This window comes from Cardiocondyla obscurior, linkage group LG03, assembly GCF_019399895.1.
Source record: "Cardiocondyla obscurior isolate alpha-2009 linkage group LG03, Cobs3.1, whole genome shotgun sequence".
Lineage (NCBI taxonomy): Eukaryota > Metazoa > Arthropoda > Insecta > Hymenoptera > Formicidae > Cardiocondyla > Cardiocondyla obscurior.
The window spans coordinates 9597894-9612923 of NC_091866.1; the positions used below are offsets into that span (position 1 = coordinate 9597894).

Genomic DNA, 15030 nt, shown 5'->3' on the forward strand with positions numbered 1-15030 from the left:
TGCGGCGGGGCTCCATTATTTCCAGGCGTTGCCGACTATAGAGTGAGAGTGTTAGTACGCGTTCATTGTGAGCCGAACATAATGCCAGCGACTCTTCAAAACCACCTGCGCACGGCTTGGTAGATTTGCTCAGGTGTGTGCCAGCTATATGCACGCGTGCATTCGTTTGCAAAATGAAAAGAATCGCGTACGGTTATTTATTTCGGTCGTTTCTCCGGCGATAATTCCGCCAGTATAAATAAATGTCCGCGTGCCCAAATTTATTGCTAAAACAAAGAAATTATTCAAATGATACGGGTCGACCACAATTCGTTCAACTAGAAATATTTGCACGGCATGAAAATTAATTTATTTTCCATGATTCTTTCAATTTAAGCATATGCGGCAACGATACCGAATAAACGATTTTTTTTTTTTTTTTTTTCGATGAACGCGCATCCGTTACGTTATTGCGACTGTAGTAACAAATACACATTACGCACTTAATGAAAATTATGGCCGCGCTATCGTGTTAGTTCCGGCTAAAGTTTGTCAACCTATTCTTGCCATGCTTGTGGCAGGAAGGGCGATCTGTAAATTTGCCGTAGCTCGGTCGACGAGACCACAATTTTGGCCGGCGACCATAATTAAACTGGGGAAAACTGGATAATTGATTAGGTATAGGTAGTCTGGAATCGCCAATATTGTCGAATACCAACACATAAATCAAACATATGTAGATATATGTATATAAACATACACTTTATTATGATAATTTATAATTGTTGTATTATTCACAGTGAGTATGAGTAATAACGTATCATAATTAGATATACAAACTGGTCTATCGAGTAGTAACCTAGACTAATCAAATTGCGGCTAATTATACACGGCCCCACGTTCAATTTCTGATATCAAACTTTTGCAATTCAACATTGCGAATTTTTTTTTAATTTCGGGGTTTTTTTTTATTTGTTTTTTCTTAAATGTTGTCGTTTGTCTTATTAAACGAATTGATAACCGTTTCATAAAATATTCCATCCGTTAGTTCTCGTCGTATGATAATAACGCTAATTGGCTGTTAAATTTGTCGATCGGCCAAACGTCCTGATGGGAAATAGATTTCCTTGATAAAAATAAAATATTTCGTGATATATATCGAATTACATTCGTTAACATTTACATGGAAAATATGGGGTTCAATTCCTGTAGTTCTATGAATTGCAAATTATTATTAACTGTCGGATCTTTTCGACGTTTAATTACCATTACATAATATCACAAAATTGTCTTCACGAATATAGCAGAATAGACGTATCTGTCACGGGTAATGTAATTTTTATATATATGCCACTACGCTATCTCATGAAATTTATAATGAACTGCAGTGATGCTAAATGCTTATTTTCCGTTAAAATTGGAGAAATGCCTAAGGCTCAAACGTACGAAAAATAGAATACTCAGCTCACTTCCATACCTTGTATTAAATGTATTAGCCTTCAAATATTTTATTTCTTACCTTAGCTAATGAGCAACTCTCCTATGACTTCTTATTCTAGTAGCTTCATCCGCCGCACGATTCTCACGAGAAAAACGTTTGATTCCTCGTTCCTTACTTGTAATGATAGTGCTATGCTTGCACAAAGTTGATGCAACTCTGATTGACGCTGGCCGATTAACGTATAACTTGTATTCTAAGTTTGTGTTTAAATTTGAAATTATTTCCAATTAATTAATTAATTGTTGATATAGAAAGTAGCATAGCTAAAGTTATGTTTTAATTTATTTGAAAGGTATTAAATATAAAAATATGAAATAAACTTTTTAAATATAAATTAATTAAACGAAGAAATTACTAGACACTGCATTTAATTAACGTTTATTACGTTAAAACAAAATACTAGAGTAAAGATGTTTGAGCTGCGAATTGTAAACAAGTGTCACAGAAAAAAAAAACAAAACGTGGTAACTGAAAGTGTAACTTCATACATATGCATTACCACTTCCATATACCATTATAGTTTAGATCTTATTCTCGTTTCGTTGCATTTTTTTTTTTTTTCCATTATTCGCAGTGGTCTGCGAAGTACCACAGGCCGTTGTAACCGGATGGCCGAAATTTATTTACTCGAGTTTGTTATAACGATATTACATGACAGTAATTTATAATAGAGAAGTTTAATAAGCATCGACAAAACTTTCGATGTAACATTTTTTTTTTTTTTCTGTATACAGGTATATACATTGGTCTTCTATTAAGTTTTGGTAATGTTTTACAAGTATTCGTAAAGGGACGTACAAATATGAAACTCCATCACATGATATACGTATCAACGGATTATATTTTACTTACTTCGCTGGTCAATTAAGTAACGAATTTTTAATCGTAAAAATATCGATTCGAATTTATCAGCTATTTTCAATGCTTCTGCAATCATAGTTGTTCTTTTTAAAATAAACTCGTAGATGTTAAGCAGAAACTCTTGTAAAAGTCTTCTTTACGATGTACTTGCAAGAGAACATTACCATGCCAAGCTCATCGAAGAATGTATTTCTTTAAAATTATTTGTTTCTTTAATTTTCATACAAAAGCCATACCAAACGCCACAGAACAGCGGCACATTCATTACCCTAATATTGGCACCGTGTATTTACGTGCGTAAAATTGCGTATCTACGAGAGAGGAACACAAAGTATGATCCGAGAAAGGATTCCAAAAGTATATACGTATTCTCTTCTTATACACTGTGCTATTGTCATTATTATCAAAAAGATAAAATTGACGCTATGATTTTTTTTTTTTTGTGTACATCAGCTTTCTCGGCAAACGACAAAAAACGAAGACAATGCATATTTCATTGAACGAGTATGTACATGTGTAATATGTGTGTGCATATATTTATCGGCAATGAAAATGACGAATCTTTATAATTACACACTTTTTAACAAGAAGATCGATTCATTTTTAATATTACGATATCCACTCGTATTAAACGTTTTTTGGAACGACTATAGTTCCGCTAAGTTGCTCACCAAAATCTTTTTTCAACATATGTTCACGAATGTAATCTTCAATTTTTATTACGATACTGTTTGTTGAAACATTTCTTTTTATTATTATTATTTCTGGTATCAAATGTTCATTGAAAGGTAGATCAGGCGTTTGCTGCGGAGACGGCTAGCGTAAGTGACTCTCCCTCTCTGCGTCCCCTCCCTCGGCCGCCGTGAACGGGAGTGGTAGTAGGGCGCGTTCTCCCCTCAGTCCTCGGCGATCGGTGCTCCGCGACACACACACGCGCGCGTTTTGTGTGAGACTCCGACGTACACCACGCTGAGGTCACGTACGCTAGCCGCCGTCGTCGAAGCAAGTGTCATATCTGCCTTTCAGCGTACAACGGCAACTTCATCGTTCCGTTCGAAACGACGTTGCATCATAAAAACGTTGAAAGCACACACGAGGTACAGCAAATATTTATACTACACGTAACTATATTACCAATTACAATTATCACGTTTCAAAAGTATAGGTAGATACACGCTTGAACGCACACGGCTTTATGTCATATCTAATTATGTGTTTTATCAATACGCGAGAAACTTGGTATAATCGTCCGTCGCGCACAGTTAATCGCTCGAATCCCCCTTGGTCCTCTCTCGTTAAGTATTCTTATGATGAATTTAATAGTGGCAAAATAATTTTCAAGGAATTTAATTCTAGCGTTCAAATTCCCACCAACGGCGCAATATTATCTTTCGTCCTGGCATGAATCGTTTCGAAAAGTTTCACTCACGTTCGTAAGCCAAAAATATCTACGGAGCAGGCATCTGTTTCTTAGCTTTCCCTTTCATTGGCGAAAAAGAGATCGCGGCTCGCGTCGTCGCTTGTCCGACCGACGGGACAAACAGGATGCCACGAAGAACGCGCGCGGACACACATATAAACGCTAACGATATATGCGTACCTTATTCCGTTTCGTCATCGTGATTGATCCGCGACAGGTCAGGCTTGCGGTCCCAGATAGCACACAAACACGGCATACGAAAAATATTCAGGCATTCCACTATAATAGGACTCTCTTCGTCGCTGACGGTCGTCGGACGAGATTGCTACGCGGTAGCCGGGGTATCGCGCTTATCTCCTCATCTCCCGCGGCCCCCCGGCTTCAGCTGGCGAACTAGCAGGAGATAAATCCGATTCCCGATCGGGGCGGACTAAAGCGTCTCCAAAAAGTTCTGCACGAGCAGAGTGGGCGCGGTAACGCGCGCCTTTCCTTTTCTTGGCTGCCTGCAAGCGCGCACGTTACAGCGCGGCGCCCGCTGCAGCTGTTCCGACTTGTTGCTGTCTTGTTCGAGCTGCACCGACACGCTGGCCACGCGCGGCCTCGAACATCCGTTTTCCTACAACAGACAATTGCCGATGCTCCAGCGAAATTTGCGATCTCCCCCGTGATTTACGCGGCATGCATATATACGGGGCGGTAAGCTCCTGCGTCACCTCACTTCGCGACTGTCGTGAATGGGAACTTCGACGACCGTTATCGACACGGGAAATTAACACGTAACGTTGAATGATTAGAGATAAACTACGCGAGTTAAATAGCGCGCAGTAACGATGCGCATTAGTTAATTAATACATAGCATTTAAACAATGCTCGGAATATTAATGCTGAATATCAATTTAAACCGAGAAGTCTGCAACTGAGCGAAATGCAATTTCGGAATTATACATATAGTTTTGACGAGTTTTACTTCCTAGGCCGCGCGTTACGCTTTCAATCATGACTGACATTACCTTTGCTCGTCCGTCTCACACAATTACCCGAGTGGAAATTTGTCTAGCTAATCTAATATTGCCGCTAGTGGTTAGATCGCGCGGATTAAAAATATTTCTTAACTAGTGACTAGCTTAATAATAGCCTTGAATTATAAGAAAGTATTTATTATTTAGTGACTCTCTTTAAAAAATTAAGTTGTCATTTAAATAAAAAAAAAAAACAAAATCTGTCTCTTATCGGTCGTCTCTGATCTTATGCAATGCTCGCTCGACTGTCGAATTCTTTAGGCAAACCGGTTCTCGCCGCCCGCCGCCCGCCGCCCGCGCGTTCTTCACTTTGCGAATTCCGAGCGCAAGGTGCCAGCCGATGTAAACACACCCACGCACTCACATTACCGCGACGGTATACAAGTCTGGCGACCAGCAGTCTCGGCAGTCGAGCACGCGTTAGATAGGTCAGGACGCGCCGTAGACTAGTTACGCGGTGAAAAAACATTTAGATATCTAACTTTTTTGGCTCGTTATTAGAGAGTAATAATTGTCTAGTACCCAGACGCTTTGAACGTTACATTTCTGGCTCACGATCAGTCCACTCGGGTATTTTAAATTCTGTCGTGATTTATCGTCGGCTTTGACGTACGATTAGTATACGATCAGCAATTTTAAAAGTACATGCATGTGTTTGTTTGCGTGCATCCCTTGGCGTGCGATACGGTCATCGAGCAAAGATAGAAAAGACTGTACACGTATCCTTTGCCTGATTTTAGAAAATATTCAGTTTTCAAAATTACTTCATAAACTCGAGTGAAAAGGTAGTTTTACGATTATTATCAGCGTTCACGTGATAATTACAAAAGCGACTTAACTCAGACAAAATGGTAAGAGGATAATGTGTGGCTAAATGCGCGAGTACTTAAATCTTTAATGACCGGAACAAGTCGTGCTTGAGGGAAACTAAGTTGAAACGGGACCGGAATGATGAAAGACAAAGAGGAAAAAGACTAAAAACTATATCCATTTCATTAGAATTATGGCGATACGACGTGACCGAAGAATTTTAATCCCCTTCCAACGTGGAAACTAAAGAAACAGTAGCAGGAAATCAGAGTCGCGTATCACATCGTGCTAGTAATAACTTTTAAGATCGTCCGGTTCGATAAACAGACAAAGGCTTCGTTCCGCGAAGATAGTAAATGGCACGGCGAGTTAAATACGCAAAACTTTAGATACCGCCATACACGCGATGCTCGTATGAGTGAAACTACTAACCGATATACAGAGATTCCGTTGATGTTGATGAGTCCTTTGACGTGACTCGCTTTGTAATTCCCACGCACGAATATACAAATCTCCGCGATAGATGAAGCCTCCTCGTTTCGCTCGTAACATTAAATGCCACCTGAAACAAAGAGAAAAATAAAATTCCACATTGTTAGCGTGCCACATAACTCTTATTCGCTCGCTTATCGTGGTCTGCGTAAAATTATGCTGTGAGTTATGAAATATTTTTGTGGGCAGAAGCATGCATTTTTTTCGGGGAAATGTATCTCTTACGTGCATTACAGATATGATCGATAACTGCTGGAGAGAATAGTAATTTATTCCATCCAGAAGTTAAGTTTTTCTTTTCTCTATATGTTTTCGATTTCTTAGTATTCGTTTTTGCATCGATGTAGTCCCGGTATCATTATTCAACATCTGCTCGCACCCTCCATAAAATAAATTCGTGAGTGACATACCCTTTTTTTTACGCGTCACTTACGCTCCAAGTTCGTTCGTGATCTTTCCACTCACGCTCGAGCATGATATTTACGAGGCGTAAAAGAGGAAGAGGTTGATAGATGAAAATGATACAAAAGTTTGCGATTTAATATCCACGGGTTTAGCTGACCTATAAACTTAACTACAATATTTTCTATACACTATTTCTATACATTGGAAACGGAAATTCAATTTAACTAGAATACTTTAAACTTAATAATCTCGGTGCAAGTTATTTAAATAATATAATGTTCTATTTTTATTCTTTTTATTTCAAGACTCTCTGTTATATTAGCTAGCCTGTGAAAAAACGATTCGTGCATTAATTGCTCAAGCTACAACTTTCTACGTTTGATTTGCTATCGAGATATTAATAATCTACAACTTTTTTTTTTTAAATAACATATAAAATTTACAGACTTTTTTATACGACAGTATTTAGCCGTGCTGCGAGCAATTTATGTTCACGGATTTATCGCTCGTGTAATGCAGAAAAATATAGCTTCGGTGCATCGTGCGTCATAAACGTAATATCGCATAATTGTAACTCAATAGCTTTCTCTCACAAGCGAATGAATCTTGTGATGTCAAAGTGGAGCTGTGTTGTCCCGGCTGTACATTCAGTCACCCGAATAATTCTGATCGTTATCAAGGCCGTAACATTTACGCGGACGCAGTTATAGCAGGTTCGAAGCATTGACAATACCAGCGTTTTCGTACCGGTTAATCGAACGCGTGTCTATGTATATCGAATAGCTTCACCCCTCATCCAGTATCAATGCCGATATCGACCCGCGCCAGCTACAACGTTGACGTCCGGCTGGTCCGAACCGACTGTAATCGCAATGTGACTTAGCAATCTCACGTGTCTCCGAGCACATCGGGTCAATTTGAAATCGCTCGTGATCGATCGTATGTTCTATCTGGGAGATAGTTATGTTGCTACAACACGCAACACGCAGCAACATGATCAATTTGGTTTAAACATTACTGGAATAAAAAAACGATAGTTAAAAAAAAAAAGTATATTGTTGAACAAATTTAAAATATTTTAGCACCAATGTCGACTACACTTTAAGAGGCATCAGTAACAATTTTGTTAAATCCATTTTTCGATGTTACAGATATTGCGATATATGTATAATAATACCTTGTATTTCTCTCTATGAGCTAAAATGAATACCGTTGAACAAATACCACTTATCATTTTGCTGGAGGATTTAGAGATTAAACTTTTGCAGAATTAAAGTTTTGCGGCGGGTATTGTTAAAGCCGACCACGAGCCCTCTATCTCGGACGGACATTCGTGTGAAATAAACTCTAACTCAACTGTGGTTGTAACGAAGTGGTAACGCGCGGGTACCACCGGTCATATCGGCCATTCAGTGGTTCGCCGATAGACCGGATGAAACACGGCGTTTCATGAATTATAAAATCGCTATTTACAGCGGAAGATATAAACCGTGTCGGCTGATCGTTCGTGAGTCAAAACGTTGGTGTAATATCGCATCCTGCCTCGCGCGAACGATACCGGCGAAGGTTGATTCAAAATTATTGCGACACACGAGCGTTTCTTTCTCGCGTCCGAATTGTTGTTGCAAAGCGCGTGAGATCGGGACCACAGGTTGTTCGTCAGAAATTATAACGTATCGTTGCGGTACGCGCCGGCAAAAGTCAGTGAAAACCCATCGTTTCTTCGCGTTTATCGTGAGTTAGACTCGGAAAAAAAAAACATTCGCGCGAACAAATGCGTTGCGTTTTATCGGTCAGGAATATGGAAACATAGTAGGTAGTATCAGTAAGCTATCAATTTATTCGTTTATTGAACGTTTAACGCAACGACGACGAGGTTATCGCACCTGTGTAGCATTGACTTCTGTACAGTGGGCTTTTTCTAAATTCATGCATGTCTGATAAGGAAAAAAAAAAAAAAACAAATGCAAAGAAGAGATAACTTGATGAATTTTCACAGCAGCGAATTATTTCATTATCTTTCACGCGTTAATCTTTATTACTCTAGATTTTATTTTAGACAATACGCCTGCGCACTTGAGTGTTTATTTTGTTTTAACAGAAATTACAATTACGAGATAATTTTGTTATGTCCACGAAAGTTTTACGATCTTTGCACGTTAATTAATGAGCAAATAAATATTTATCTCGACACGTACACCACGCTCCGATTTTCAAATTATATGATTCAGCATAATTTAATGATAGGCAAATAAATAAATTTAAACGATAAATGGGACTATATTTCAAAATTATTTTCGTTCAAACTGCACTTTCGACATTCGCTGTACGTGATTCAACATTTTACAATTATTTAGCCAAATAGTTTGAAAATTGGACATTTATACAATTCTTTAAATGGAATGGAAACGCATTGAATAGAAAACATTTATTCGAAGCAATTTCACATTCAATGATCAAACGATTTTAGCACACTCATGGAGAAAATGCGCTTTTGCTTCTAAAGTATGACAATAATTGGCGGTATTTCAGACAGTTATATCTCTCTTTGTTGATTAAAAAGTATTATTTCAACTATATTTCTTGCTGTTAATTCACTCATGAAAGCTATTAATTTTATATAAATTAAATGATTCATATATAATTATATGATCTAGAATAGATCTATTTCATATATTTACTCACATGTTACCGTCGTAACAATTTTTAAATACAATAAAAATATTTCTCTTATTATAAATTTAACATAACGCATAACGTTGTAAATTTATAAGTTGCAAAAATAATTAAATATAAATTCATATCGCGATATGAATAAATTTAAATATAAATCTGTATATCTTTCATAAAAATATTTTATAATAATAAGTGAACAAAAACGTACCACCCAAAAAAAAAAAAAAAAAGAGATTATAGACGTTCTATCGATCTACTTCATATTTTCTATAATATGCACCCTAAGTATGAACCCCATGGAGCATAACTCTATTGTTAACGACAATGTAGTGGAAAGAACTAAAAAGAGTCTTCGTCAATGGCTGAGAAAATTGCGTCCGAAGAGACTACGAGATTTTATCTTTATAAGAAAATATAGTAGATCTCGGTGAGTTGCCGAATAAAATATAACATTTGCTACTTAAAAATTTCTGATATTGAAAATATTTTTCAAAAATTGTAAAGCTCATATCAAATATTTCGTAAATGTTATATTTTTGATTGTTTCTAACTTGAAAGAAACGGAGAGAGCGGAACTTGCCCAAAATGGTATCGTAATATGTCACACGTTCAGTCGATGGTTTCCTCGACAATGTCAATATCATATTGTACGTCCATAAAAGCGGACATGGACGAGATATTCGATATCGAGCTACGTGCCGATCGCGACACTTAATTACTTCAGATCGGAAACGACGTGTCCCGGAGCGAGGCACAAATGAAACCGTGACCCAATCAACGAAAACCGCAGGCGATTTATGAGAAATTAATCCAACCATCGCGTACGGAATGGAAAGCGGAAATATTGGGAGTTTGCCTCGGCTTGGCTTTAAATAAATGAAACGTGAAGCATCCTCGCGTTATAAAAAGTTCGGTTTCCCGTTGCCAACGATGCGATTCGAAATAATAAAATTCAACAAGGCTGTACTACTGTTTAAAGACAACGGATTGAACAATATCTGTCATAGGTCTCGATACGTTTATTAACGAGCAAGAATATTCTGAATAATATAGCTCTAAAAATTGAGGATTTGGTACCGTTGTTATCGAACGTACTATTAACTAACGTGAATTTTAGGTTTCTCTTATAATTAGTGCATAATGCGAGCAAAAGGTTGCGTGGGGTGAGGTAGAGCGGGTGATCTCGCGCGGTTTATTGTAAGAGGAGGAAAAGCCTTCGGAGAGGCATTCTGCTTCGGCGGAGCAACGTTAAAGTAATCGTCATTTTTTTATTTACTTTAAATTTTATATTTGTGTGTTATAGAATTGTCGCAGCTACGTCGCAGCTACATCGCAGCTACATCGCAGCTACATCGCAGCTAACCAGCCGAACTTCGCCACTGCGCATCGAAAGGGTAAGTAACAAATAATTTTTTTTACAATATCGTCGTTATCGGGAGGGATACTGAATTTTGTATAAAGTGGCCATGATCTAAATCTCGTGCAACATGAATAGTCCGGAGTCTCTTTCTACTTCCCTTTAGTCACACCATACACGACTATGTACTTTATCCCTACCATTTCGTATAGACTGCGGGGAGATTTATATTTGCATTTAAAATTTGAACGATGCGCCACATCTGTCAAACGATGCATATTGAAATTTCGCGTGTGGTAGCAACACAGATAGAAAGAGAAAGATAGGTAAAGAGAGGGAATGGCTCGCTGGTCGATCGCCGGTCCGCCGGCGCCTCTCCGAGCGCTGTTTCTCCAAAATTTAACCCCCGTTTGCCCCTTTGCTTTTACACCCCTTGAGCCACGCCTATGTGCCTATCTCTGGCTCTGCAAAATTTGTATACATTCGCCGCCGCGGCTCTTCGTTGTTGGCAAGTCCGTCGAAAGAGTGAATGAGAAAGACAACGGGGGGGGAGGGATAAAAAAAACGAAACGTGAGAGAGGGATAGAGAACACAACTACAAAAACAGCGCGAATCGTCGCTGGCAAATTTACCGTGCGTGTTTTATAGGCGCTATTTGCACACACAGCGGGACGCGGGAGGATTACAGTACGAGGGTGGAAAAATGGGCGACGGGGTGACGGGAGTCGTAGCGAAAACACGGGGACCAGCCGCTCGCGCACCCGTTATCGTATAATCTACGTGTGTACGTAGATGCGCCGCGTACATAAACGGCCGATGGCAAACTCGCCCGTTGAGACAGAACGATCGCATCAACTGGCGAGACAGTATCGAATCTGTTTTCATTTTTTTTTTATATTTTTTTTTATTTTTTTTATTTTATTCTTCGATATATTTCGCGTGAAATACAAAAATCGTGTGGAATTTTTAATCAACCCGCGCGGAACGAAGATCGAGTCCGAAGAGATCGCCGGGAAAAAAAAATAGAATTCGTCCATTGATTGCGAATTGACGTGCGCGCTAACGTACCGAGTACTTGCCGCGCGAATAAGCCCGCCGCTCGATTCGCAATGCTGTAAAGCCCATCTGAAATTGAAAGGATTTCCGCGCGACGGAGCTACGCTTCGCTGCATGCACGGAATTCGTAACACACGGAAGAGCCTGTGTTTGTACACGATCTCGCACTGATGCCGAGAAAATTACGAATTCGGACATTACGCCGCGCAATCCAAACTGTGAGGATATTCTCCGGAATGTAGATTTGATGCTATTTTAAGTATTCCGAGGGAAAACCGGTTTGATACGACTTTTCCAAAGTTTTTGCACGAATGATTAGACGGAAACAACTTGCATGCGTGTATGTATATGATACTGCTCCTGCAATAAGCTTAGAGACAATGGTTTTAGAGAAAAATTCGTACTTCTCAGTAACGCGACGGTAACGTCATATATTCAGCGATGCATACACATGCACATGTAATACGAATTCTCACCTGATAATAAGCTGGTGTACTCTGGACCATTGACCTCGCGATCTCAAAATCCTTAGCGAGCCAATGAGCGACGGTTTGTGCGACGAAAAGATCTCCATTGCTTTGAAATAGTACCGGAGCGAGGGTAACCATTTTCCTGAAAGAGACGAAGCAAGTTTGCCGCGAGTGTAAATTTAGGGTCGTGATCATGCGAACTGCCTCCGGTAACTCCGACGAGATTGTTCTACTTTTCCCGGCAAGTAGTGCTTCTCCTACCCGAGATTTGAAGGTCTTCCACCTACTCTGAGCTTATTTCATTTAGTAACTCACCGTTCTTGTACAACCAGTAAGCATACTCGGCGAGAGCGTCCGGGTTTCGTGGCTGTAGGTGAATTACGTGCCTCAGCAGCTCGCCTGTTGCAGGACCGGTAGCGATTCTCGCGAGGACTCTGAATGCCGGCGCGTATTCCGGATCCAATGATACGCATCTTCTTAGCATCTCGATGCACTGTTCGGTTCGGTTTGTTCTCCTAAAAACAAAATTTTACGAACGACATTTACAATCGTTCTTTATATAAAACCAAAGAAGCGATATTGCAGGCGACATCGCTATTCCTAGCTTATTAAACGCATGAACCGTGGTCGTAACGAGTAAATTGATTTTAATTGTTATTACTTACAAATTTCATATATATCTTTAGCAGCATTACTTTATCACTCGTTAATATTTCTCGCTGATATCAAAGTTATTATTTATTTTTCATTTGGATTGCTTTATTGCTAGGTAAAAACGCTACATATTTTAAAGTAGAGTGATAGGTTGGAAAAGACTCGACGCTGAAAAGACCAACAGGCAAGGTAAATTTGGCATTCCCGTGCAAATTGAACGGCAATTTCGCGAACGCGTCCGGTTGAATTATAGTCGTGCGCTTTCATGTAATCGACTTTACGCCCGACAAAAGACTCGGTAATTGTCAGAGAATGGCGACGCCAATAATGTCGATCGACAATGCCGTTTTTACTGTTTACACCCATAGCTTGAGCGATGGTTTTTACCAATATTGCTCTATCGGCGTTTTAATCCGGTGAAAAGGAAAAATATCATCGATAAAAGAACGCTTCTTTGGGCGTACATCCGTTTATAGGTGCCTTAAATTAATTCCCGATATTTCGGTAGTAAATTTTTTTCAAAAATTTTTTCTACACATTAATATTTTTGCTCCCATTTTTTTTTTCTAACTAATATACATGTTTGTCACAAAAGAAAATAATTAAAAACCCGTCGTTCTGTATAAAATCATATTAGTAACGTTTTGGAAATAACAAATTTTTATGTTTTTATATCTCTCTACGTGTAACATGAATAATGTATTCGCGATGATAATGCGCATCTCTGTAATCAGAACGGAAACAGAACAAAGGCGCGCGCCTCACGGTCTACGCGTACACACGTACACACAGTCATTCTACCTCAAAGAGAGTCACCCTTATTACAGTACATCTCATATGTGCGCGATTTCTCATGCGTGACGTGTATACGTACGCGGCATCACAGTCAACATGATTGAATTATTGTACAATTTTATTCGATGCGCAAATACATTAATGTATAATTAATTACACGTTGCACAAATAAGTTATATCGTATCAAAATTATAATACAAGTGGGGGTGGGCTAAAACATCGTTGTTTTGTTAAATGCAGTAACGATTACGTTTTTCAATTAACAGAATTGATAGAATAAATTTTTATTTTTAACGATTTTTGGTATTTTTATGACTAAAAAAAAAGGAAAAATATTATGAATAGCATATATATGAATAATATTGATAAATAGAAACAAATAGAAAACATTTAATTATTCATTGTATAAATATTTCATCTGATATATGCACATTTTAAATAAAATTTCTCAGCAAAAAGAGGAAGAGAATAAATGAGATCGCTTGTTTTCACAATTTACGCACAATGAACGGAAAATTGTTGCATATACGCATCGACCGTCCGCGCGTGTCCCATTTCTGCCCTTAATTAAATTTTAATTTATCAAGGAAGACGTTAATTAAACTTTAATTTTAACCGTGCCACCGGAATTACAGCCCATGCTAAATTTACCGTCGAAAACGCGGCTCGCGTTCGATCGATAACTCGTTGATATAACTGTGAACTAGAAAATAAGGAGATACTTTTATCGCGTAAAAGCAACCAACGCGGCAATAATTCCTAATAATTAATTAATGATAATATCAATTTAGTGATTTATATTGACTAGATTAATTGTTTAATCACGTATGATTGATAATCTGCATTATCACTCATTTCAAAGAGGAAATGTTTGTCACTGACCTGTACAACCGCCCGAGATTATAATGAGCATTTACGTGACCAGGTTGAGCGTTAATTGCCGCTAGAAAATGGTATTCCGCTTGATCGTCTATCGTAAGAGTTCCAAGATTGTTGTGTGCACTGGCGTACCCTGGCCAAAGCCTGGAACATAGAAAATTATGTTTCTGTTGATTACATGCTTTACATCATATCGTTAATTTTTATAAAATGCGTTTAAAAATAATAATTAATATTTCTGGAAAATAACTTTTTATTGCAAAAATTATCAGCTGCGTTTTTAATTTAGTAATTTTGCATTACGTGTAATTATTATGATAATAGTAATTGTTATTCCGTCATTATAAATTATAAATTAAAAAAAAAAATTATAAATTAATGAAGATTTTATGGTAGTCGGTGCATACAAACCGATGTGGAATTACTTAAATGAATCATAGATCACGAACAATTGGAGAATCAAGGGGAAAGAATGATAGAAAAGAAGAGTGAGTCGGCTAAAAAAAAAAAAAAACAACGTGAAAGAAAACAAAAGAATAAATTGAACAGACCGCGCGACGGACGCTCTACAAGCGAGATAATGGATCGGAATTACCCCTGGTCGAATCCATTAGCCTTTGATGGCGTTCGTCATTCTAACGAAATAGTATTTCCGA

General features: G+C 38.3%; 1 protein-coding gene across 1 annotated transcript in view; it reads right to left on the bottom strand.

Moving 5' to 3' along the window:
- Positions 1-722: 722 nt before the first annotated feature.
- The window catches only part of LOC139101389 (protein O-mannosyl-transferase TMTC1-like), a 112847-nt gene continuing 98539 nt past the window's right edge, over positions 723-15030 (bottom strand). The window contains exons 11-15 of the mRNA XM_070654494.1: positions 14378-14518; positions 12362-12561; positions 12053-12188; positions 6023-6152; positions 723-4377 (exon numbers count right to left, since the gene is read on the bottom strand). Coding sequence (XP_070510595.1) covers positions 4192-4377; positions 6023-6152; positions 12053-12188; positions 12362-12561; positions 14378-14518 — 793 coding nt within the window. The 3' untranslated portion in view covers positions 723-4191. The remainder of the gene's footprint in view (positions 4378-6022; positions 6153-12052; positions 12189-12361; positions 12562-14377; positions 14519-15030) is intronic.